The sequence below is a fragment of the Myxine glutinosa genome, chromosome 7 (assembly GCF_964187855.1).
Source record: "Myxine glutinosa chromosome 7, kmMyxGlut1.1, whole genome shotgun sequence".
Classification (NCBI taxonomy): Eukaryota; Metazoa; Chordata; class Myxini; order Myxiniformes; family Myxinidae; genus Myxine; species Myxine glutinosa.
Genome location: NC_136267.1, coordinates 13,210,096 through 13,234,970, shown reverse-complemented (window position 1 = coordinate 13,234,970; position 24,875 = coordinate 13,210,096). Strand labels below are relative to the sequence as shown.

Below are 24,875 nucleotides of genomic sequence, written 5' to 3'. Positions count from 1 at the left end.
TGGCCAGGAGCTTGGTGAGGTGATGTCGCTGGTCATTCGAGTGGTCAACTTTATTGTTGCCTGAGCTTTAAATGATCGCCAGTTTAAAGCTCTGTTAGAAGAAGTTGGGAATCATTATCCCGGTCTGCTTTTACACAGCAACGTGCGTTGGTTGTCAAGGGGGAAGGTGCTCAGCCGTTTTGCAGCTTGCCTGAGTGAAATCCGGACTTTTCTTGAAATGAAAGGCGTCAAGCATCCTGAGCTAGACAACACTGACTGGCTCCTGCAGTTTCACTATCTCGTGGACATAACTGGCTATCTGAACCAGCTCAATGTGAAAATGCAAGGTATTGGAAATACAATCTCATCCCTTCAACAAGCAGTGTTTGCATTTGAAAGCAAGCTGGAAGTCTTTCTCAGGGACATTGAAACAGGTCGTCTTCTGCACTTTGAAAGACTGCAACAATTTAGAGATGCATGCTTAGCAAGTGACTCCACTCAACATCTGGATCTCCAGCAGCTAGCTGGCTTTACGTCCAATCTCCTGCAGTCATTCAAAGCACGTTTTGGAGAATTTCGTGCGCGCACTGGTCTTTTCAAGTTCATCACTCATCCACATGAGTGTGCAGTGGACAAAATCGACCTGACATGCATCCCCGGGGTCTCTATCGGAGACTTTGAGCTGGAAGTTGCTGACCTGAAGGCATCAGACATGTGGATGAGTAAGTTCAAGTCACTTAATGGAGAGTTGGAAAGTCTTGCGCGACAGCGAGCAGAGCTGGCGAGGGAACACAAGTGGACAGAAATGAAAAATCTTCAACCTGAAGACCAGCTGATTCTTAAAACTTGGAACGAGCTTCCTGTGACATACCACACAATGCAGCGTGTGAGTATTGCCGTATTGACCATGTTTGGCTCTACATATGCATGTGAGCAGTCATTCTCGCATATGAGGAACATTAAGACCAACCTACGCTCACGTTTAACTGATGGAAGCCTCAACGCCTGCATGAAGCTCAACCTCACCACGTATGAACCAGACTACAAGGCCATCAGCAAAACCATGCAGCACCAGAAGTCGCATTAAAAGTAAGACATATTTAATTTATTATACGTTAAAAATACTATATGGCTCTCAATGAAATATATTTAGAAATATTTGGCTTTTATGGCTCTCCCAGTCAAAAAGGTTCCTGACCCCTGCACTATAGGTTCACACACCGAAAGATAAATACAGTTTCGACAAAATACAATTGTGAACAGACTTAACTTTTGGAACAACCAAAGACAACAGACTTAACTTAACTTTAGGAAGTTTGGAACAACCAGGACTCTTCCTAGAGCTGGCCACCCGACCAAACTGAGCAATCGGGGGAGAAGGGCCTTGGTAAGAGAGGTGACCAAGAACCCGATGGTCACTCTGGCTAAGCTCCAGAGATCCTGTGTGGAGATGGGAGAAACTTCCAGAAGGACAATCATCATTGCAACACTCCACCGATCTGGGCTTTATGGCAGAGTGGCCAGACGGAAGCCTCTCCTCAGTGAAAGACACAGGAAAGCCCACAGAACCTTGTTTCTCACAGTCTGAGAGTCCTTTAGGTGCTTTTTTGCAAACTCCAAGCAGGCTTTCATGTGTCTGGGATTCGGGATTCGGGAAACTGGGATTCGATCGATAATTTTCCCCTTTTGACTGGCGATTTTCCAAATTTCTGCATTATTGTGCAGATGCACTGCGTCAGCAACCCAGCTCTTCCTCATTAATGTTGCAACAAAAGGGGAAAATTATCGATCGAATCCCAGTGCAATTTGCAATATTGTTAATGTTGACTTTGCCTTCAACTGCTTCAACAAAAGACCAGATCATATTTCAACCACCTTTACAACTCCAGGAGCTCATTGTAGTATGTAAATCTCGTGTTTTTTTTAACACTTCTTTTTAATAGTTAAACACATCCATCATTGTTATAATTCTGTTTGATCAAAGCTGATTATTATTACTGACGGTTTTACCATGCCAGCGACACAACAGGACAATGCCCCATTCTTTGGCAGGGTGAGTGATATATTTCTGATCTTTTTACAGTGCTTAATAGTTTTGCGCTGTTTAACGGTTTTGCGCTATTTAACGGTTTTGTGCTGTTTAACAGTTTTGCAGCACCTAATGGTTTTGCAATATCTAATGGTTTTCTGGTGCTTAATGTTTTTGCTGCATCTAATGGTTTTGCGCTATTTTATGGTTTTTGAAGAATGGAAGTCGCTGTTTATCGCAATTTGACTTTTTTTGTGGTATTTGACGGTTTTGCAATATTTAACGCTTTTGTGGAATTTGACTGATTTGCAATGTTGGACGGTTTTTCAGTATTTAACGGTTTTGTGGTGTTTGATGGTTTTGAGATGTATGCCGGCTTTGCAGTATTTGATGGTTTTGCGAAGTTTGACCGTTTTGAGATGTATGCCTGTTTTGCGTTATTTGACAGTTTGGCAGTGTTTGACTTATTTTGTGGTATTTGATGGTTTTGTGGTATTTAATGGTTTTGTTGGATTTGACTGATTTGCGATGTTGGATGGTTTTGCAGTATTTGACGGTTTTTTTTTTTTTTTTTTTTTTTTTTTTTGGATACTGAATCGAGGCTCGTGAAAGAGCTAACATTTACTTCACAAACAAATCAACCAGACAAACAAAATATATATAAAGAGGGAGCAGAAGACAAGATGGGGAGAGAAGGGGAAGCACACAAACACAACATTTGAGAGCAGGGAGATGTGTGGGAGGGAGAGGGCTTGGGGGGAGGAGGCATGGGAAGGGGTGGGGCGAGAAGTATGAAACACCAAGGACTTCCAGGACAGAAGTTGGTATTTCAAAAAAGTGGAATTGGGGTGAAATTAGCGGGGGTAGAAAAGATCAAGGTTTTGGATGGGGGAAGATAAGAGATGGTGGTGAACAGCTGTTTTTTAAAGACCTGGAGGGAGGAGTGGGATTGAAGAGAGTGAGGGAGTTTGTTCCAGAGGCGGGAGAAAAGAGGAATGAAGGAGTGAAGGTGAGCAGAGAGTCTTGATTTTGGCAGTTTAACCATAAGAGGGTTGCAGGCAGATCTTGTGCGACCTGTAGGAATATTTGCGGGACAGCCCAGAGAGAGCTGGGGGGGGGGGGGGCAAGGCCAGAGAGGAGTCGGTAGAAGACGGAAAGACCACCAACCTGCCTGCGGTGAGTGAGTGAGATGCCCTTGGAGTTAGCTTCATCGCGGGAGATTCCAATGATTCTGAACGCTTTGGTTTCAACAGCGTGAAGACGAGCTAGGTGTGAGGCAGGAGCACCAGCCCAGAGGGGAGAGCAGTATTCCATTGAGCTGTGGATGAAAGCCTTGTATGTGGTGAGGAGCTCAGGTGTGCCAAGGAAGGACTTCGCACGACGGAGGATGCCCAGTCGGCGACTGGCTTTGGAGGCCAGATTTGAAATGTGGTTTTCCCAGGAAAGATCATGGCAGATAGTGAGACCCAAAAGCTTGAGTGACAGAACTTCTTGGAGAGGATTATTCAGAAAGTGGATGGGAGGGTTGTCCAGTCGGTCTTTTCGGAGAGACATCGTAAGAGTGTGAGATTTGTCAGGATTGAAAGACATGTTCCACTTGTTTGCCCAGTCTGTGATTTTGTCCAGGTCTGCAGAGAGTGAGGAGGCTGCAGACTGCCGATCTGAGGGATGAAGAATGGAGCAACAGAGAGTAGAGTCATCAGCAAAGAGATAGAGAGGATTTTCAAGAGAGTCAGAGAGATCATTGATGAAGAAAATCAATTTGTGGTATTTGTTTTGTTTTGTTTTGTTTTGTGGTATTTGTTTTGTTTTGTGGTATTTTATGGTTTTGAGATGTATTCCCGCTTTGCGGTATTTGATTGTTTTGCAGTATTTGACATCTTTTGTGGTATTTGACAGTTTTGCAGTAATTAACGGTTTTGTGCGATTTGACTGATTTGTGATGTTGGACTGTTTTGCAGTATTTCACGGTTTTGTGGTATTTGATGGTTTTGAGATGTATGCCGGTTTTGCGGTATTTGCCGGTTTTGAGATGTATGACGGTTTTGAGATGTATGACAGATTCGTGGTATTTGGTGGTCCTGTGGTAATAAAGGTTTTGCAGTATTTGACGGTTTTGGGGTATTTAAGGGCTGAACAACATTGCGGTATTTAACAATTCTTTAACTTGCTGTCTTGCAGGTAATAATGATACGTCCTGGCACTAGTCACAAACACATACAAAACGAACTAATCTCATGAACACATACATAGCTAACTAATCTCACAAACACATACATAGCTAACTGATCTTAATGTCAATTGATGAGCCTTTTTAACAACAATTTTGATTTAACACTGCTGTCATTTTGATTTAACACTGCTGTCATTTTGATTTAACACTGCTGTCATTTTGATTTTGTTTGCAGTGCAACAAAATACACATTTTATTCAATATTGCATTCACACTGTTATGTGACGGTTTCTCAGTTCATAAGTTCCTCAGTCACACTTTGTGGAAATGTTCTTTTGCAGATGCTGAGCTTCCCTTTTTTCGCCAAGGAATAACTGCCTTTAACAATGTGTTTGTATTCTGGAGAACTCTGAGTGAAGGTGAGAAATGAAGGCCCCCTTCTCACATGAAGGTTTCCCTCCCCTCACCCCCCACAAAATTTCCAGTTTTTCCTTCATGGCAGTTTGCTTCTGTATACATCTTTCCCACCCCCTGCGTCCTCCCATACCCCTAATTCTTAACAACGCATCCCTTGCTTGTCCATCTCCATCTATTTTGTCCCTTGGCCCTGCTGTTGTTCTCATCCCCTCTCCTCCAACTCTTTATGCTGTCCCTTTTGTTGTATTTCGTCCTGATCTGTTCTGTGTTCTACCTATACCACTTGAATCTGTATACAAAAAAAAATGCTTGGGGATAGGAAACGGCATGTATGAATGATACATTATGTTCTCTTGGTTTGAGTTTTTTTTGAGGGGTGGGGGCAGATGAGGGGGGCAATACGGTTGGAACTCTTCGTGTTTATGAATGTTTATCTAAGATTGTTTTACCTTAAACTTTTAGGGGGTTCCTGGAACATCATTCATGAATTCACTGTTTGCCAACCTGTGAACAAATGTCTATTTGGATATTATCAATATCTGCTGTTCATAGGATTCGATTGAGGCTGTTTGAACTTTGTGTGGTCCATTGGAAGGATAAACATCCCATTGTTTGTGTGGTATGCTTTTTTAAAGCCTTCTGTCAAGGTTCTCAACATGAAAGCATTTGCTCTTGGGTGTCGATTTTGAAGCTAACCTCATTGCTTCTGGGTTTGATACACCACAGAACGACGAGCTTTACCAATGAAGGTGCTGAAGGATGGCATTGGTCCGACGACCCCTATTGGTTGGCTTCTGCCGCAAAATGAGGGTGATGGCCTGTGTGCCACCAAACTCGTTTCCTTCCTCATTGATCAGCATAATGCGTGCGTTTATGCTGGCGCAAAGGTTTCAACGCAGAAACCCAGGTATAAAAAAAAACCACCTTTAGAGGCCAATTTTCCCCGCAAGCGGCGGTTGGCCTTTTTCGGGAACTGTGGTTGTTGTTGTTTATCGGTCCCCTTTTTGAAGCAATGTTTTACAGCCGGATGCCCTTCCTGACGCCAACCCTTTTTGCCGCCTTCAACGACAAGCAGGGAATTACCAATGAACTGGTACTCAATTAGCCGACCTCGGAAGGAATGACAGGCTGAGTCAACCCCCCTGGCGTTAATTCAGCGATTGACCGGGATTCGAACCCAGGATCCTAGGATCCTAAGCCGGCACCCTAGCCGCTAGCCCAACACCAGGGACTTGTCATGTTGTCAGATTATTATGTAGGTAAAGAGGTGACAGGTCGAGTCAAAGCTGTGGGATTCACCTGTACTGTGTAATAAATAGTTTTATACAGAAGTGCCAGACTTATGCCAATTGGAGTTTTTTTGTCTTAAAATATTTTTTTTATACAAGTGCCAAAGCTCATGGAAGAGCAGAATAAGAGGGTACATGGTGAATGCACAAGATGGAGCGAAGAGAAACAGGATATGAAAATATTGATGCACCATGACACAAAAGGCAGAACTGCCAATGAAGGGTGGGAAAAAGGTCTCAGTGAGTGTAGTAAACCTCAGAGATAGAAATCCGAGACAATGAGGTAGGTGGTGGCGATCTTTAGTGGATATCAGCATGGTTCTTTGATCCCAAAGGAAAGAGTTTGAGACAAGACCCAGGAAGATAGTTCCACAGGCAGGAAAAGAGGGGCATAAAGGAATGGAAGTAACTATTGAGTTGAGACATGGAGAGGATAACGAGGAAAGGGTTTCTACTCTGGTAGAATGTGCAGTGCACTCTGGAAGGACTGGATTTGGGTAAAGATGAACCTTTACAAATTTGGCCTCCAATGAGCATTGTTTTAGTGAACTTCGTACTTCCACACCGATCTGTGTGTTTATGAGTATGTGTTGTGTATTACTAGGAAGAGTACCCATCCCAAGTGACGGGAAAAGCTAGCATAGGATCCCATTCCCCCCTCTCCTTCTTTCCTCACTTCTGCCCCTATTCTCTGCCCCACTCCCCTCTCCTCCCCTACTCCCCTCTCTCCCTCACTCCCCTCCCCCAATCACATCTCCCGCCCCTGTCTGCCCTCTCCTTCCCCTGTCTCCCCTCTCTTCCCCACATATATTCACGTGCATTCGAACAGAATACGTAACCATGCCAACGGTTTTTTCAACCAAGTAAATCGATGATTACCTTTCCAACGGTAGGTAATTGGGTGAAGGTACAAGGTTAGAGTTCAAAACTGCAGCCAAACGTTTTTAGGTGCGAAATACGTTCCATGTGAAAGAAGAAGAAGATGCCATAGTGTGTGGACATACATAGAAACACTCCGCTGGGACCCGTACCAATATCAGTCGCTACATGGATGGCGATCTTACGCACTTGTGGCGCTACTTTATTAATAAACAATTAATATTAATAAAGAGATGCATAATAAAAGAACACTGTATTTTTTATTTTTTTATACATCATCAAGATCACAGAACATACAATGGCATTCACAGGAGCAACAAAAGTTGACACAAAAGTGGAATCCAAATCCAAAAAGATCGCTACCGGTGTCCCTAGCCGGTAATAAAATCAAATCAAAATACAGTGTAAAATAAAATCAGATAATCAAATCTATCAGCTTTTAATAAGCAAAGATGATACAATCATGACGGGTGCACAAAACTCAACACAACACAGAATTATACACCCAAAGTTATGCATTACGTCCGAGAAATTATATGCAATAAGGGAATGGGAAATGGGAACAGGTCAGAATGGGATTCCAAACATGAACGGGTCAAAACGTTAGGCGGGATCCTTTCTTCCTTTATTCCCTCCATGTAGTGCTGCTTCATCAGGATGAAGACTACTGCAGGCGGTGCATAGGCACAGAACACTGGCTTGATTGCTCGATGCCTCAAACAAATAACAACATGGGTTATGTAATGAAGCCAAAACATTGCTTTGGCTTATGTGCATACTTAATACATCGTGTTTATATAACTTGGATTGATTCCAATTCCACTGGGTCATAAAGGAATTATCCTATAGACTGGTAGGCTTCCACAAACTGTGTGCTTCAGAACACCTGTGACGCCAATGGGCTGCAACCTTTCGACACTTTATGATGATTTTAATAGTCGCTGTTGGTCTTTTTCACTCTGAAGAGAAAAGTTAAAGGGACCTCATGGCCATTGTGAATATAATACTTCTGTTTGCCGGTTTGGAGCAGTTTTTCCTCATGTCCTGTGGAGCGTATTATTTAATTATATATCGGTTTAAAATATATATATTCCAATTTCGAAAAAAGAATTATTTTCTGATTTCTCTCTGGATTTCAACATCATTATTTAGGCCATGAGTTTCGATCATAAAGTTATTGAATCAGATTTCGAATATCAGCTTTTTTGGCCCGGAGCCAATCACAGTGCACCTAGCCTCACAGCCAATTAGTGTAACACGGAACGGACAAACGGACAGCCATCCTTGTCATATCCATATATATATATTATATATGTATGTCTGTGTGTATATATATATATATATATATATATATATATATATATATATATATATATATATATATATATATATATATATATATATATATATATATATATATATAATCGGGAGATTAAATCAGACGCGGACGTAGCTTCAGGACGTCGATCTTTAATTTGACAAGCTTTCGACCAACAAAGGTCTTCTTCTTAGTCTATAAAAACAACAGGCATGTACATCAGTCAAGCATGCATAGTGATATGTGTGTAAGATGCGTGATGTGTGTAGAAAATGCGCACAAAAGGAAGAGCGACGCCAAAGCTCACTCACCGTCCCCAAGTTCAACGGAAGTGAAGCGCAGCTTACAGTTATCGCCCGCGTTACAGTTCGGTGCACGTGCATATACAAATATAGAAATACATACATACATAAACACACAAGCATATATTCATATACCATTTATATTCATATAATATATTTATATATATATATATATATATTTATATAAATGACATAAAAAGGTAGAATGAATGAATGGGTTACGGTTAATGATTTGATTGGGTTGATGTAGGAACATTCTTTAATCAACTGTGTGCATGGTCCGAATGTCCGCATGTGTCACTGTGTGCATGGCATAAATTTGTGAAATTTATGCCATGAGGGATTTTTGTCCGAAGTTTATGTATCCAAAAGGACTCACGTTTCAGAATCGTGGTGTGTGATCGATTTGTGATTAATTCAATGGCAGAGATTTGAATGTCATTTATCGAGTGATCCGGTTGATTAAAGTGTATCGTGTAAGGTAGAGATTTGCCCTGACTGGTGTGGAAGTTATTGATTTCTGACCGGGTGTTATTAAATCGTGTGTAGAGTGTATTCTCAGTTTTTCCAACATATTGTTTGTTGCACTTTTGGCAAGTGATTAGGTATATGACCCATGTAGATTTGCAGTTCATAAAGGAGGTGATGGGGATTTTTTGTCCAGTGGTAGAACTACAAAATTTGTTTCCTTCTTGTAAATGCTTGTGAATAATACATTTTTTTGCTGTGCATTTATAGAAGCCAGGGATCCTAGTTTCTTTGTTGTGGGGCTGTGGATGCTTTGCTTTTACCAAGAGGTCCCTGAGTGTCCGACCACGTCGAAATGATGTTAGTGGAGGTTGAGGAAATGTGGTGCCGAGTGTTTCTGATTGATGGAGGAGAGGAAGGGCCTTATTCAGAATACTTGGCAATTGGGATGAGGTAGGAGAGTAGGTGGTTACCAGTGGGACACGGTTAGTTGCAGGTTTGGGTTTGTAAGTCAGAAGGTCTGCTCTCGGTATGCGTTTTGCTCGGTTTATTGCTTCTTTCACAAAGTGTGAGGGTCATAGTTTCTTGCAATGAAGTGTGTTTCTAATTGGCAGAGAGAAGTTTCTTCTGCCATTTTTGTTGAGCAAATGCATCTTACTCTGAGTGCTTGACTGTATGGTATATGATCCTTGCAACTCAGGGATCTCAGAGTAAGACACATTTGCTCAACAAAAATGGCAGAAGAAACTTCTCTCTGCCAATTAGAAACACACTTCATTGCAAGAAACTATGACCCTCACTCTGTGAAAGAAGCAATAAACCGAGCAAAACGCATACCGAGAGCAGACCTTCTGACTTACAAACCCAAACCTGCAACTAACCGTGTCCCACTAGTAACCACCTACTCTCCTACCTCATCCCAATTGCCAAGTATTCTGAATAAGGCCCTTCCTCTCCTCCATCAATCAGAAACACTCGGCACCACATTTCCTCAACCTTCACTAACATCATTTCGACGTGGTCGAACACTCAGGGACCTCTTGGTAAAAGCAAAGCACCCACAGCCCCACAACAAAGAAACTAGGATCCCTGGCTTCTATAAATGCACAGCAAAAAAATGTATTATTCACACGCATTTACTAGAAGGAAACAAATGTTGTAGTTCTAGCACTGGACAAAAATTCCCCATCACCTCCTATATGAACTGCAAATCTACATGGGTCATATACCTAATCACTTGCCAAAAGTGCAACAAACAATATGTTGGAAAAACTGAGAATACACTCTACACACGATTTAAAAACACCCGGTCAGAAATCAATAACTTCCACACCAGTCAGGGCAAATCTCTACCTTACACGATACACTTTAATCAACCGGATCACTCGATAAATGACATTCAAATCTCTGCCATTGAATCAATCACAAATCGATCACACACCACGATTCTGAAACGTGAGTCCTTTTGGATACATAAACTTCGGACAAAAATCCCTCATGGCATAAATTTTGATGATTAAAGAATGTTCCTACATCAACCCAATCAAATCATTAAACGTAACCCATTCATTCATTCATTCATTCATTCTACCTTTATATGTCATTTATATAAATATATATATATATATATATATATATATATATATATATATATATATATATATATATATATATTATATTATATTATATATATACATATATATATAAAAATATATTATATGAATATAAATGGTATATGAATATGTGCTTGTGTGTTTATGTAGGTATGTATTTCTATATTTGTATATGCACATGCACCGAACTGTAACGCGGGCGATAACTGTAAGCTGCGCTCACTCCCGTTGAACTTGGGGATGGTGAGTGAGCTTTGGCGTCGCTCTTCCTTTTGTGCGCATTTTCTACACATATCATGCATCTTACACACATATCACTATGCATGCTTGACTGATGACTGATGTACATGCCTGTTGTTTTTATAGACTAAGAAGAAGACCTTTGGTGGTCGAAAGCTTGTCAAATTAAAGATTGACGTCCTAAAGCTACGGCCGCGTCTGATTTAATCTCCCGATTATTTATTTAATGCAAATGAGACGCCCTGCTCGTACTGTGGAGTTTCTACTATTTCTCACAGTTATATATATATACTGTATATATATATATATTTTTTTTGTCCATCTTGTTCCGGTTTAAAATTTTTATCACAACCAAACCGGAACAGGACTTTGTGGACACCCTGTATATCATGTATTATATGTATATAAAAGAAATAGTATCAAGATATTTATTCATTTGTTTGTTGTTGTTTTTACCTTCAAATCTTTGATTGCACATCTGATAACTGTATCTATTTCAATATTTAAATAAATAAGTAACTCATTGCATGTTTTGCAATACAAAGAAGTATTACTTTGCCTTCGGTTTAAGCTATGTTGTTGTTGTTGTATTGACCCATTTAAGGTATTTTGTCCCTCGGATGAGGTCAGACTAAGATTGAAAATGCATTTTATCAAGTAAAAGTTGGGAAGAGTTTGTTGACCACCATGGGAAACGAGGTGCGGCTGACATTTCCTGCATTAGCCCTGAATCAACAACAACAACACAAAAGGCATTTTAAGGCCATTTTCCCTGCTAGAGCGGGGGCTAGCCTTGCGGTCCCCATGACAATCTTCTCCATTTTGCCCTATTTTCTGCATCTCCCCTTGTTAACTCTCTTGCCCGCATTTCTTCTTCGACCATCTTTAGCCAAGTCTTTCTCGGTCTTCCCCGTCCTCTACTTCCTTCTACATTCATTTCCATCACTCTTCTCAACCAGTCACTTTCATCCTTCCTCAACACATGACCAAACCATCTCAAACTGTTTCTCCTCACAGCATCCATCACAGGCTCTATTCCCATCATCTTTCGCAATTCATAATTTGTCTTCCTCTCTCTCAACGATACTCCACACATCCACCGAACCATTTGCATTTCCACCCTTTCCAGCCTTCATTGCTGCTCTACGTTCATTACCCATGTCTCGCTCCCATAAATCATAACACTTCTCACACATGCAGCATACACCTTTCCCTTCAGCTTCAACGACACTCCCCTCCTCGTCAGCACGCCACTCAGTTCCCGAAACTTCTTCCATGCACATCTCACTCCAGCAACCGTTGCCGAGGTCTGATCCACCTTCTCCGTTCAGCATGTCTCCTAGGTAACAAAATGTTTTCACACCTTTTCAGCTTCACGCCATCTCCAAGATCCAACTCAACATTTCCTTCATCTGCAGCTCCCTCTGTGCACACCTTACATTTGAATGTAGCTGCCACACTGGTTAATGACCCTCTCAAACCACTACATATTTGATGAACCCACTCAGCGCACATTGTACATTGAATGGAATTCACTCTGACACCCTTCCTGCACACAGCACACGGCCACTTCCCAGTTCTTTCCACCTCATTACATGCTTTACCACTTGCCATCACCTTCGTTTTTCCGATATTCACCTTCGTTTTTCCGATATTCACCTTCATTTTTCCGATATTCACCTTCAGACCTTTTGTCTCCATACATTCCTTCCACTTGTTCATCTTCTCCTTCAGTCCATCCATACTTTCTACAATCAACACCAGATCATCTGCATACAACAACTCACACGGTAAACCCTCCTTTACGTTCCGAGCCAGCACCTCCATCACAGCTACAAATAGTAGTGGACTTCGTACCGACCCCTGATGCACTCCCACCTTCACCTCAAACCCACCACTGTTCCCGTCCTTCGTCCTTACAGCTGTGCGCGCTCTTTTGTACATTGCCATCACTAATCTGATCAACCATTCCTCCACTCCTAACTTCTTCAATGCCCATGTCACTACTTCATGTGGAACCCTATCGAATGCTTTCTCCAGATCACCAAACCCAAGAAACAACTTCTTCCTCTTCTCCATGTACTTCTCCTGCAACTGCCTCACAATAAAAAGCACGTCTGTCGTTCCTCTTCCTGGCATAAATCCAAACTGCATTTCGTCAATCTTCACTTTCTTCCTTATCCTCCCCTCCAACACCCTTTCCAATACCTTAATTCCATGCTCCAATAACTTTTCGCTCGATACAAGCCACAGTCCAGAGGATCACCTTTCCCCTTGTATAGAGGGACGAGGGTACTCAGTTCCCAAACCACTGGAATGCGGCCTTCTTTCACCACCAGATTGCAGATCTCTGTCATTCTCTTCACACCCCAATTTCCTGCTGCCTTCAACATATCTCCCACAACTCCCGTCGGCCCTCCCGCTTTTCTACTCTTCATTGCTTTTATCGCTTCCTCAACTTCCTTCTCGGTTATCTTCTCTGCCGGTCCTAAAATTGGGTTACTCTCTATGTTGCCATCCCATTCATTCTCCGCATTCAACAGTATTTCCATATATCTCTTCCATCTTCCTTTAATTCCATCTGGGTCCACAACGATTTGTCCCACTTCATCCTTCAAGCAACTCACCCCCATCACATCACACCTCTCTTTCGCTATCTGCTTTGCAATCCTGAATACCGCTCTCTGACCCTCTTCCAAATCCAAGCGTTCTCCGAACATTTTCCTACATGCCTCCTGCGCCTTTGCTACCTCTTTCTTTGCAGCCTTCTTGGCTGCCTTATAACTTTCATGCTCTGCCTGTTCTCTTCCCATACCCTTCGCCCTCTGCCACTCCTTGAATCTCTTCCTCTTCTCGTCAATCTTCTTTCAAACTTCATCATCCCACCACCATGTTTCCGAGTGCCTCGGTGGTCCTTTTGTCCATCCACATACTTCACCAACAGCTCCCAACAGACTACCTTTCATTGACATCCAACCACTTTCAAGCTCAACCACATCATCCTCTACCATACTCAGCCTCTCTTTTAATGCCTCCCTCACTGTCACCTCTTTCAACCTCCACACCTTCATTCTCGGTTGGTACTTCACCCGCCGAGCTCTCCTCGCACCTTACACCCTTATGTCGCAGACAACCAAGTGGTGCTGTGAAACAGCCTCCTCCCCTGGGATCACCTTTGTGTTTCGGAGGTGCTCCCTATCTCGCCTACGCACCATCAGGTAGTCAATGGTTGTCTTCGACCCACCTGACGTGTATGTAACAAGCTTATTATCCTCTTTCTGGAACTGAGTATTACAAATCAACAAATCAGCTCCATCAGCAAACTCCAAAATCCTTTTACCTTCTCCATTTCTCACACGATATCCGTAACCCCCATGAACTCCCTCAAAACCGTCCATACTCCTTCCCACATGTCCATTTAGGTCTCCTCCTGCCACAACAACTTCCTTATCTTTCATGTTTTCCATCAGCTTCTCTATCGCACACCAGAACTTGTCCTTCTCTTCATCGCTCCGACCAACCTGCGGAGCATATCCCGAGATGACGTTCACCAAGAGCTTTCCAATCATCATTTTCACCATCATCAACCTTTCACTCACTCTAGTCACACTCACCACACTGTCTCCAAACTCCTCAGAAAACAGGACACCAACGCCATTCACGCCTTCTGGGCACCCTTGCCACGCAAATTTGTATTTCTGTCCCTCCCTACCCTTCACCATTCTCACACCACTTCCCTTCCATCTCGTCTCCTGCACACAACATATGTCCACTCTTCTTCTGGCCAATACTTCCACCACTTCTCTTGATCTCCCTGTCATTGTCCCTACATTCCATGTCCCAAACCTCAGAAACCGATCTCGACGTCAGGCATCAGACGTTTCGTCGTCATAAATGGAGTGATTTCCACCCTTGCTTCGATCGGGTTCCCCACCTTGAGTTTTTACAAGAGGGAGTGGGGTCCCCCATGCGGTACTTCGGGCTGTACCCTGCCCATATGTAGTTGTAATTGTCATGGTTCTCTTTTTGAGGCAATGTTTTTATGGCTGGATGCCCTTCCTGACGCCAACCCTTTTAGTCGCCTCTTATGACACGCAGGGATACGGTGTACCTATTCTAAATCGGTGTACACACCGGCCTCTGAAACCTGGGTACACACCGGGGTACACACCTGAATAGCCCTGAATCATTGTTTTATTTTTGCAACGGACAGACACGTGAAACGTCAGGTTAGCACCTCATTCCCCACAATGCTAAAACATCCTCTTTTCATCCCTTAGTTGATATAAAATCCATTGTTTATCTTGTCAGGCAACGCAAGGCACTAACCTTCATAGAGACTACCATTTTGTTGTGGCTTAAGAATGGCGTGACTGGATTTTGCAGGAAGGTGTCTGCCAATGAGGTGCAAGCGTCACACATGGTGTCATGCAGTATTGAGCAGGACATTCTGCATCCGGCTGTGGCTATCTGTCAATACCAGCTTGAGGCTGGGCATGCCACGAGTAGTGATCTTAATCTACAAGCGCTCGAGAATCGGCTCTTTCGCCAGTTGATGCTTGGGAAACCCATCATAGACCAGGTTGGAAGGCATAAATTATTATTGGTGGATTGGGAAACTAGAGTATTGAGCAAATAAGGTTTGTTGGGTCTTGGATTTTGCTATGACTGTCCATTTCATTCACATGAAATTGGATTTATTTACTGAAGAAGAATCCAGTTTATTTGCCATATTGATAAATGCACATTTCTCTTCCGAATCTGTATGATACAAGTTGAACTTGAACAGTGAAAATATACCGTCTGCCTGTCTGTTTTTGCAATCTCATCTCTCCACAGCATATTCGCTCTTCCTCGCCCTCTTGTATTTGTGTGCAATTGCCGTTAATCACTTGTTTTGTCCATCTGTCGTCTTTAAATCTATGTGAATAGCCAGCCAATACAGTCGTGGCCAAAATATTGGCACCCTTGCACTTTTTTCAAATAACTCACAATTTTCTCCAAAAATAAGTTTGAATTGACAAAAGTATTTGGTCTCCACAATTCTTTATTTCACTGTTAATATTACAGAACCTTTGTTTTTCATTCAGAACTTAATATATCCTTTTGAAATGAATGATAGTTTTAAGGCCATTTTTCCCCGCTAGAGCGGGGGTTAGCCTTGCGGGCCCCATGACAATCATGGTTCCCTGTTTGAGGCAATGTTTTTATGGCCGGATGCCCTTCCTGACGCCAACCCTTGGTCATGCTCTTACGATGCGCAGGGATACAGTGTGCCTATTCTGAATCGGGGTACACACCGTGATCATTCATCCCAGCAAGCTGGTACTCAATTTGCCGACCTCGGAAGGATGACAGGCTGAGTCAACCCCCCTGGCGTTAATTCAGCGATCGACCGGGATTCAAACCCAGGATCCTAGGATCCCAAGCCGGCACCCTAACCGCTAAGCCAACGCAAGGCTAATCCTTTTAAATCAGAGAATCAAAAGAAATGGCATTGACAACATTATTGACACGCTGGACTTAATATTTGGTAGCACGGCCTTTGGACAAAATAACTGCAGTCAAGTGCTTCCTCGAGCCACGAATGAGCTTCCTTCATCTCACCACTGGCAGTTTGTCCCACTCTTCTTGTGCCAGCTGCTCCAGTTCTCCCAGATTTGAAGGGTGCCTTCTCCCAACTGCTGTTTTCAGATCTCCCCACAGGTGTTCAATAGGATTTAGATCTGGACTCATTGCTGGCCACTTCAGAACAGTCCAGCATTTTGTCTTGAACCATTCCTGGGTGCTTTTTGAAGTGTGTTTGGGGTCATTGTCCTGCTGCAAGACCAAGACCACCTTCGATGGAGACCCAGCTTTCTGATACTGGGCTGAACATTGTGCTCCAAAATGCCTTGGTAATCTCCTGATTTCATGATGCCATGCACATATTAAAGGCACCCAGTGCCAGAGACAACACAGCAACCCCAAAACATCACTGAAACTCCTCCATGTTTGATTGTAGGGAAGGTTTTCTTTTCTTTGAAGGCTTCATTTTGTTTTCTGTAAACATCGAGATGATGTGCTTTACCAAAAAGCTCTAATTTGGTCTCATCTGCCCATAGGACATTCTCCCAGAAGGATTTTGGCTTGTTCAGGTGTGTTTTGGCAAACTCCAGTCGGGCTTTCTTATGTCTCTCTCAGCAGTGGACTCCTGGGTTGTGGGCTCATTGAGTTGGTGACGGATGGTGCAAGTTGAAACTGTCATACCTTGTGTCTGAAGGTCAGCTTGAATCTGTTTGGCAGTTGGCCGAGGTGCTTTCCCCACCATTCAAACAATCCTTCGCTGCAATCTTCGATCATGTTTTCTCTTGCGGCCACGTCCAAGGAGGTTGGCTACAGTGCCATGGGCCTTAAACTTCCTGATGACATTGCGTACTGTGGATACAGGAACATCAAGGTCTCTGCAGATGGTCTTGTAGCCTTGAGATTGTCCATGCTTGGCTACAATCTTGTGTCTGACCTCCTCAGACAATTCTCTGATTTTCTTTATTTTTTCCATGCTCATTGTCGTACACACAGTAACACAAAACAGCAGAATGACTCCTTTTCTCTATTCAAACTGGTTGAATGGGTGATTTTTATATTGCAGGCACCTGCAACTCACCACAGGTGAGTTCAATTCCAAAGTAAAGGAGAATCACCTGCTTGAAATCTATTTATTTCTAACAACTTCTAAAAGGTGCCAATAATATTGTCCGGGCCATTTTAGGAATTCTGTGGGGAATAAGCTAAGATTTAGTAATTTTTTCAGCTTTTTGTTTTGTTCCACTGCAAACCAAAGAAATACAAATGTGCATACCATAAACTGGTTGTTTATTTAACCATAAACCATAAACTGGTTGTGCATACCATAAACTTTACAAATGTGCATACCATAAACTGGTTGTTTATTTAACCATTTAACCATAAACTGGTTGAGTACCAGTTCACTGGTAATTCCCTGTTTGTCGTTGAAGGCGGCAAAAAGGGTTGGCGTCAGGAAGGGCATCCGGCCATAAAACATTGCTTCAAAAAGGGGACCAAAAAACAACAACTACCACGGTCCCCGAAAAGGCCAACCCCCGCTTTGCTGGGAAAATGGCCTCTAAACGGTGGTTTTTGGTTATACCAAAATTTATTTTTTATTTCAAAAACATTCTGGAAGAAATGGTGCATTATTTGAAAAAAGTGCAAGGGTGCCAATATTTTTTGGCCACGACTGTATATCACCAAATTATCTGCCATTTTTCTCTGGGCAATAAACCACATTTATTTATTATCTCTGCTACCGAAGCTGCATGGAGGCTATGTTTGCACCCCCGTCTGTTATTGTGAACAGGATATCTCAAAAAGTTGTGTATGGACTGAAACGAAATTTGGCAGAGAGGTAGCGTATGTGACAAGGACGAAATGATTCGATTTTGGGGAAGATCCGGATTCGGATCCGGCTACTAGAATTTTTCAGTGATTCGTCACCATTGGGAGATGGGGCCAAAAACGATACATAGCAGGATATCTCAAAAATTTGTGGAAGGATTTGGACAAAACTTGGTGGACCGTTTGGGGATGTGACAAGGAATAGATTCGATGCTGGTGAAGATCTGGATTCAAGAACTTTCAAATTTTTTTTGTGTTTCTTCAACATTGAGAGATGGGGCCTAAAACTATATATATCATGATATTTCAAATTATGGGCGACTTATGACAAAACTAGGTGGGTGAGTTTTGACTCGATCTTCAAATGGCAGGCGGACCTCACGTGTCATATCAAGTACTCTTTCACAGACCATGGTTTACACAAGCAGATCCTTGCACCGAAAGAGTGCATCATCTTTTAAAATACCTTAAGCTGAGTGTCCCATCTGCATTCAAGTAGATGTAAATGATCCCATCGTATCTTTTGAAAGGAAGTCTCCCATTGTATACCGACACCCTGCCAGACCTGCACAATTCCCAATTTTCTGCATTGGAGAATTGTGATGCCCACTGAGATGTCATGGATGGCTGCTGCCTTCGTAGTACCATCCACATCCATGTGATTTTGTGCCATGCTTGCTTAGCACTGCCAACACTATCGAGTTTTCATTTACAAGCATGACAAAGGTAACTTGGGGATAACTTTTGGCTCGTTCCATTGGTGTTTCATCTCCATATTTACCTTCTTATTTCAACCTCTTTATTGCCGTGTTGGAGCTTGTACCCAGTGTGTTCTCCCCCGGTGTCCACCTTCCCCTTTCCTTCAAGTGCCCACCTGTTGTGTTATTCTAACCTGCTATTGTTGTTTCTATCTTTCTACGCTTCGAGCTGTTCTTTTCTGTTCAGTGTTCCTATCCCTTCCATGAGCCTCAACTTTGTATGAAGAAACAGCAGAAGCTATATTTGAGTGTTACCAATAGATTATAATAGTAAAACAATGCAATTCCTGTAATCTGACAAGAGTGTGCCTTGTATTGCACTTTGTAATTTTATTGATAATGTTTTCCAGGATATTCCCTCCTTTTCCCAGAAACAAATGTACAACTTTGATACAGTACTGAACAACTTGAAGAGGAGAGTAAAACAGGTGTGTATTTGATTTTACTTGGTATATCAATCATATGAAACACCAGTGTCTTGTGAAGGTCTTTCCTGGAAAACTGGTTTCTCAATCGCATTTTCCTAAAACAAATCATGCCATGATATTTGCCACTAGATTAAACTATCGCCAAGTCATTTTTCTTCTTCAGTTGCAAATGGCATGGGAAATAACCTGATGCAATCAACTGCTTTCTAAAGAGCATAGTGAGGGAGAAAATGTTTTGCTGTTCTGCCGCGAGTCGGAATGTCAACCAGAATCCTATTATTTACACCAGAAACGTTTATTTTTACAAAACTGCTGGGCTTCCTGCAATTTCATGCCTGCAAAACAGCCGGAATTTCGTGGTGGATTTGAGATTACTTTTCTTAAAATTGTTCAATCTCAAGATGAATGCAAATCTCAACAATCAGCGTCACGACATCACGTAACTTGCTTTCTTTGTAACATTTTCAGCAGCCAAAGGCACCGAAGGCATTATGTTTTCGGGTTTTCCGTCCGTGTGCATGCCAGATTTTCGTTACCCCTTAACCAAACTTTGTACAAATATGTATTACGATGCAAAGATGAACCGATTAAGTTTTGCTAATGAATGCTCATGAGGACCTTCTCCACATCAACTAACGTGGCTCATGACATATTGACCTTTATGTGTTGCTTGTTTTTAGGAATCACTTTCTGCCAGCATTCGGAGGAAGGTCCTAGGAAGTTTGCGTTCTGTTCAACTCGTGTCTGATGTCATTATGGTGCTGACTGTCACGATGGAGTTTCTGGCATCTGTCGGTGCGGATGGCGAGCAGTCGCTATCTGGCTACATGAAAGATGTGCTGATGGTCGACCGAAGCCAGAACACCATGTTTCAGGTCCAGCACTACTCTACATTCTGCATGCATTTACTGCACTTTTACACCAGAATAATGCAACTGCACAGTCAGTGTAATGGATGGCTCACTCCAACATCAAGTAGCTTTTTCCCAATGGGAATTATAAAAGGAATGCGCTCAAATCCCACATGTAATGCTATTGTAGGCCACTGACCGGTTTATGATGTGACAGCAGCAGATCTTGGGCTTCGTGATAGTAAATTGTATTGAGATGTAAACCTTTAGATTCCACAGTGCCAATTGGATCAGAGGATTCATGGCTCAGAGTGGAGATTGGCTTTGGACTTTGCATGGTGGAGAATACTACTGAGATAGCATCTGCTCTTTGGGAAGGTGTTGCTAGGTTGTTGTCCGAAGGGAAGAGGTGTCTGAATGAAAAATCAGGAAACTCCAAATTTTATCCTATATTTTAAAACTAATTGATTTGGAGGATTTGATTCGGTTTTATCAGAGGTTTTGCATGAAGGATAACACAATAATATAACATACAAATGGGTTAAAGTTGCGTTAACAAACTTTTTTTTTGGCCTGGCTTTACCTGTACGTTGATCTATCAGAATAAATGAAATATGCAAACTTGGAATCCCTTTGACACATGGATGTGCAAAGCAAATAGCAAAACCAGCAGCCCACATGGAGAGGGGAAGAACAGACGAATGAATGAAAAATTAATTTTGATTTGTTTTGGTTTTTTTCTTGCCCAAGAACAAAACATAATCTCCATAAAGGGCATATAGAGGTATTATTTGTAGATTACGTTTTCTCTTTGTACTTCAGGTTGCTGAGCTGTGCAAACTGAAGCACGTGGCCTGCCTGTGGCAACTGTTATCATGTTGGCGTGCAGAGCGGCTGCTCGAACTCAGACAGGTATTGTACTACGATATTAGGCCTCTTTACACCAGATGCAACAGGTAAACGTTAATCAATTGTTTGAAATAAGGCACATGGTTTTTGCAGGTTTGATTAGCATTCACACCAAACTTGGCAGTTTAAAGGTGCGATGACATCATTCCATCCCTTATTGTACTTTTTCAGTACATTTGTATTTTTTTAACTTCCCCCTGCACAGCACACCACCAGATCATGCGTTTGGAAACGTTGGAAGTGTCATTGAAATCAACCTGGGTTATAAATGGTTAATTTCATTTGAAATGTCAGTTAAGGTAATGAGCTAATGCTCCTGTATGCCGTGCACATCAGCATGAAGGAGGAGTTGTATGAGGGTGGAGCGACTCTTTTTGTTTTTTTTACGAGTCCACTCTTTGTCATCCCTATCAAATACATCTATTAAAGGCAGAGATTCCGGAGGAGCAGTGAGAGGAGAGGGGAGGAGGGGGCGATGATCTTGTGGAGGCATGAGGGGTATTTTCCCCTCTTTCCTTTTTGGGCTGCATCCAATGATATTATCCAATGATAGGCTGGATCTGGATTCGGACCTGAACCAAAATCTAATCGCCTTGTTCTTGTCACCTAACCAACTCATCCACCAAGTTTAGTCATAACTCGTCCATAAAATTTTTTACTGTCAGTGGCATGACTTGGCGCGCTCCACACGCCTCACCACATGTCGTTTCAGAGGGATAGGCATCTTTGACCATTTCGGTGTCTTTTGGGTCTTTTGGGTCTTCATGGTGTTTTGGGTCTTCAGGGCCATTTCGTTCTTCAGGGTCTTTTGGATCCTCTGGGCCTTTTAGGGTATTTTGGGTCTTTGGAGTCTTTTGGGTCTTCTGGGGCTTTTGGGTCTTAAGGGTCTTTTGTTTCCTCTGAGTCTTTAAGAGTCTTTGGGGTATTTTGGTTCTTCAGGGTATTTAAGGGTATTTTGGGTCTAAAGGGTCTCTGGGGTCTTCAGGGTGTTTTGGGCATTCAGGGTGTTTTGGGTCTTTTGAGTATTTTGGGTCTTCATGGTCTTTGGGGTCTTTAAGGGTTTTCAGGGTCTTTTGGTTCTCTTGGGTCTTTGGGGTCTTCAAGGTAGTTAAGGTTCTTTGGAATATTTTCAGTATTTGGGGTCTTATGGGTATTTGGAGTATTTTGGGTCCTCTAGGTCTTTTGGGTCATCTGGGTTTTTAAGGGTCTTTTGGGTCTTCAGGGTCTTTTGGGTCTTCGGGGTTGTTAAGGGTCTTTGGAATATTTTCAGTCGTTGGGGTCTCTTAGGTCTTCGGGGGCTTTGAGGCCTTCAGGGTCTTTGGGGTCCATTGGGTTTTTTCAGTCTTTTAGGTCTTTGGGGTGTTTTGGGTCCTCTGCGGCTTTGGGGTGTTTTGGGTCCTTGGAGTCTTTTTGGGGTATTTAGGGTCCTTGGGGTATTTAGGGTCCTCTGGGTCTTTTGGGTCCTCTTGGTCTTTTGGGTCCTCTGGGTCTTCTCAGTCTTGTAGGTTCTCGGGGTGTTGAGGGAGGGTGGGGGGGGGGAGTGTCTTTTGGGTCCTCTGAGTACTTTAGGTTAAGTATTTCAGGTTACATTTGTGGGTGGAGTCAGGTCAGCTGTCCAACCAATAGGTGAAGAGCGGACACACATACAAACACTTGCCCCATTCTAGATAGATTTCATTCAGCGTCCCCACGTATGATAAATTATTGAGGTTCTCCACTCTTTTGGCAGGAGCCTTTCCTGCATGTGCACAAGAAATTCCACACTGATCTGTCTGAGGCACAAAAAAGACGTCTGCAGAAAAATCTGGGAAAGTCGGGCTTCGAGAATGTCCCATCTGAACTCCATCAGCTGATCCAGTTGCAGCTGCAGCCCCAGCAGCACCTGGACACCCACAACCCTAACTTTGGGTAACGTTTTCTAACGTCTCTTTGATTGCCTTTTGCTGAGGGTGCTTTGGAGAAATAATAGAATGAAAAATTAATGATAAGAGTTGGAGAAAATGATAAGAATAAGAAACAATATGTCTCCATGAATTGCACATGATCAAGGGATATGTTGAGTGACCCTTGTTGGGCCATTGGGTGTTCAATCACTGATTTATCAAAAAGCAATAACCGCTCCTGCATTGATTTAAAAGGAATAAACATTTATCCTAAAATGTATCCTCCGCTTTTCATACATGTCGTGTAAGTGTTTGTGCGTTTGTTTCTCTTTCACGGCCGCACCGTAGCATCTCAAATCCCCAAATTTGGGAGGAGGGACTTCGGAGGAGGTGCTTTGGGAGGTACCTCCTCCCAAAGCCATTGGGAGGAGGGCACAGTTTTAAAGTACAGCGCGTTGGCCTTGGACACCGCTTGAGGCCAACAAAGGCCGCTATAAAGTCTAAGTTGGGATGTGGGCAGTTGGATGTTTGGAAATCTACTTAATCGTACTTTAAAACTTACTTTGGACACTTGATGGAAGGAAGAAACAGGATGATGAAGTGTAAGTGAAATCTTCAATATGGCAGTTTCGTATTTGGCATTTAGTCATGAAGTGTGTGTGTTTTTGTCCCTGCGCTATGTACGGATGATGTCAGAGTTCAATTAGTACAATATGTGAATGTATTTTTGTTTTTAATGACGGGTAGATTGGCAGACTCACTGGACGCCTTTCTTGAGAGAGAAGAGGTGCATTCGGAGGAGACGCTAAAGGCCTTCATTGAGGTGCTGCCCCCGGACATCCTGCTCTCTCAAATCCTGGACGTATGGAAGACTATTGTGCTGCACAGGAAAAATGCTCGTTTACAAAGTTATCATCACTTGAGATGAAATTCATGAACTTCCCAAAATGAATGTTTTCCTTTTTTTTTTACTTCCTGCTCTGAATAGGTTGTGGTTGTCATGGTGATTATAAATGGTTCCTTACTATATGAAGGAAAGAAGACTTGTGTAAGTTTAACATTTGTCTTCAAATGCAATTGTTGTTGCTTCGCTTTAATGAAGATTTTTCAATTTCTTGTTAATTTCCAATTTGCCCAACACGATGTGTATCCTGGTGATCCCGTGTTTACGGGACCAACTTCAGTAACAATTCTGCTTCAACAATTCATCAAGAAGTTTAGTTTGAAATTGCATTTACTTCCTGGTGATCTGATCAGGAATTTTGATATTCTATCATTTTGTCAGTCCTCGTTTGTTCTTCTTTTCTTGTTTGCTTCACTTGATCATTTTTGGAGGTTGGTGTAGTAAATCTGATGTGTCTGCTTTAACTTTTTTACACCTTGTATTAAACTGCCAAAAAAAATATTTTACCTCGTTTCATTCCTCCTCAAGCTAAGTACTTAATTATATTTGGATTGAAGAACTAGTTAATAGAACTTGACGGACTGAAGACAGACTTGACCGGCTGCTCCCAGGCTTTGACTTGACAGGTTTGACTACAGTTGAGCTCGATGTGGGGTTAGTTCACTTTAATTAAAGGACAAACAGACATTCTGTTTCTTTCTGTAACAGACAGACAGACATTCTGTAACAGACAGACAAACAAACAGACATCCAACAGGATATCCACCCTGTTGCTAGTGATATGCAAAGAGACGTTAGGATTCCCATCAGTCGAGTTCACCTTAGCGGCTTTCTACACTCACAGACAAAACACTTCCCCATCGCAGATAGGTCTTCTACCACTGTTCTACTTATGACTCTGTCTTCTACCACTTCCATTCTGGTCTTGCCCCTTCTACTTCTTCCATGCTTTGTGCCCAATCCCCTCCCCACCCCCAGGTTTCTACAGGTCACACGTGGCCCAATGGCCCATCATCAATCCCCTTCTGATGAAACTA

General features: G+C 42.4%; 1 protein-coding gene across 1 annotated transcript in view; it reads left to right on the top strand.

The window, feature by feature from the left end:
• Nucleotides 1–24,339, top strand: part of RNF213 (ring finger protein 213) — a 391,778-nt gene extending 367,439 nt beyond the window's left edge. The window contains exons 51-58 of the mRNA XM_078781285.1: nt 4,523–4,600; nt 5,325–5,505; nt 15,094–15,289; nt 19,214–19,291; nt 19,972–20,166; nt 20,965–21,054; nt 22,781–22,959; nt 23,682–24,339. Of these exons, the coding sequence (XP_078637411.1) occupies nt 4,523–4,600; nt 5,325–5,505; nt 15,094–15,289; nt 19,214–19,291; nt 19,972–20,166; nt 20,965–21,054; nt 22,781–22,959; nt 23,682–23,862 (1,178 nt within the window). The 3' untranslated portion in view covers nt 23,863–24,339. The remainder of the gene's footprint in view (nt 1–4,522; nt 4,601–5,324; nt 5,506–15,093; nt 15,290–19,213; nt 19,292–19,971; nt 20,167–20,964; nt 21,055–22,780; nt 22,960–23,681) is intronic.
• The last annotated feature ends 536 nt before the right edge of the window (nt 24,340–24,875 follow it).